Consider the following 1790-nt stretch of genomic DNA (forward strand, 5'->3'; position numbering starts at 1 on the left):
CATGAAATACCCAATGGGATATTGCTCATCTATAAGGAAAAATGAGATCTTACATTTTATTACAACTTGGATGCATCTGGCAGTTGTTATATTAAGCCAAGGGAGTCCCAATGAGAAGAACAAATGCCAAATTATCTCACTCAGAAGTGGACTATGAAAAAAAATGAAGCAAGAGAATATACAATGACCATTAGCATTTCTTACCATTCTTTAAAAAAAATCCTGAGACTTCCAAATAGTGGTGGCTAAAACAGTGGTGGGAGATGGGTGAGTGTAACTGAGGGATAGTAGTAAAGTAATATTGGCACTCTGGTAATTGGTGTGGTGTGGTAATATTGTGAGACTAAAACATTCAAATTAATACTATCATATCATGATAAACAATATAAAGACAGAAGTAGAAATGTGATTTTTAATTTGCTCAATCAGTAAAGCAGTATTTGTAGTTTACAGCTATGAGATTGGTAACAAAACCTTTCTATGAAAAAATAAAATGTTAAGAATGGATGTTAGGAAAACACTCCAAAAGTTGTCTTTCTCAGGGCCTCCTTCACATCTCTGTTCCTCAGACTGTAGATGAGTGGGTTTAACATGGGAATCACCACAGTATAGAACAGAGATATCACTCTATTCTGCTCTGTAGAGTAGCTGGATTTGGGCAAGACATAAATGAAGAAAATAGTTCCATAGTAAAGAGTCACAGCAGTGAGGTGGGAGGTGCAGGTGGAGAAGGCCTTGTGTCGCCCTTCTGTGGAACGCATCTTCAGGACTGTGATGAGGATGTAAATATAAGAGAGAGAGATGACAAACACCGTAACCACAATAACCAGCCCAGAAGAAATGGAAGGAATCCTTTCTACAGTGGAGATATCTGAGCAGGAAAGTTTCAATAAAGGGGAGAGATCACAGAAAAAATGATCAATCTCATTTGGTCCACAAAAAGAAAGACTCAATAAACAACTGGCGAATGACCAAGAATTCACAACACCACCCAGGTAGGACACTCCCAGTAAGACCATGCAGACTCCAGGGGACATGTGGGTGGAATAGAGCAGGGGAGAGCAGATGGCCACATAGCGATCATAGGCCATGGCAGCTAGCAGGAAGCATTCAGTTGTTGCAAACAGGACCCCAAAACAAAGCTGTGCTTCACAGCCAGCCACAGGGAGGGCTATTCCATGTGTCAGGAATCCTACAACCATTATAGGTGTGATTGAGGTGGAAAACCCAATGTCCACAAAGGCCAAATGACTGAGGAAGAAGTACATGGGAGTTTGCAGCTGGGAACAGCTTCTTATTAAAATAATTATGCTGGTATTGCCAGTTAAGGTAATAGCATAAATCCCTAGAAATATCACAAAGAAAATGATACACAATGTAGGATCCTTCGTTAACCCCAAAATGATGAGCTTTGACACACTGGTGTGATTCCCAATATCCATGTCCTGTGATTTGCTCCTGTTGAGGGAAAGTTAAATATAAATTTGTTTTACATTTAACTCCACACATTCCCAGTTTATTTGGTTCTTCTCTAGATTCGTTTACAGTGATATTTTCTTCAATCTAACTCGTAAACTGTGCTCTATATGCTTTCTATTTTATTTATTTCCTTCTTTTTACAAGATATTCAATCTCAATACTTTGGATTTCAGTTTTATTCTCTTGCTATTGTATTTATATAATATTTTTCAATAATTCTCCAGCCTTGATTCCAGGCATAGTTTTTACTAATATTCAGTTATCCATTAGGTACCTTGATTTGATATTGATATTGATGGGACATTGATAAG

General features: G+C 38.0%; 1 protein-coding gene across 1 annotated transcript; it reads right to left on the minus strand.

Annotated features, from left to right (window-relative positions):
- Window positions 1-509: 509 nt before the first annotated feature.
- On the minus strand, window positions 510-1442 carry LOC130025198 (olfactory receptor 491-like). Its single transcript, XM_056116145.1, has one exon. The coding sequence runs from the start codon at window positions 1440-1442 to the stop codon at window positions 510-512; it is 933 nt and encodes a 310-aa protein (XP_055972120.1).
- Between the last annotated feature and the right edge of the window lie 348 nt (window positions 1443-1790).

This window comes from Sorex fumeus, unplaced genomic scaffold (genome assembly GCF_029834395.1).
Source record: "Sorex fumeus unplaced genomic scaffold, SorFum_2.1 ptg000030l, whole genome shotgun sequence".
NCBI lineage: Eukaryota > Metazoa > Chordata > Mammalia > Eulipotyphla > Soricidae > Sorex > Sorex fumeus.

Coding starts and splice junctions, on each gene's coding strand:
- LOC130025198 (XM_056116145.1), bottom strand. CDS start 1,442: ATGGATATTGGGAATCACACCAGTGTGTCAAAGCTCATCATTTTGGGG.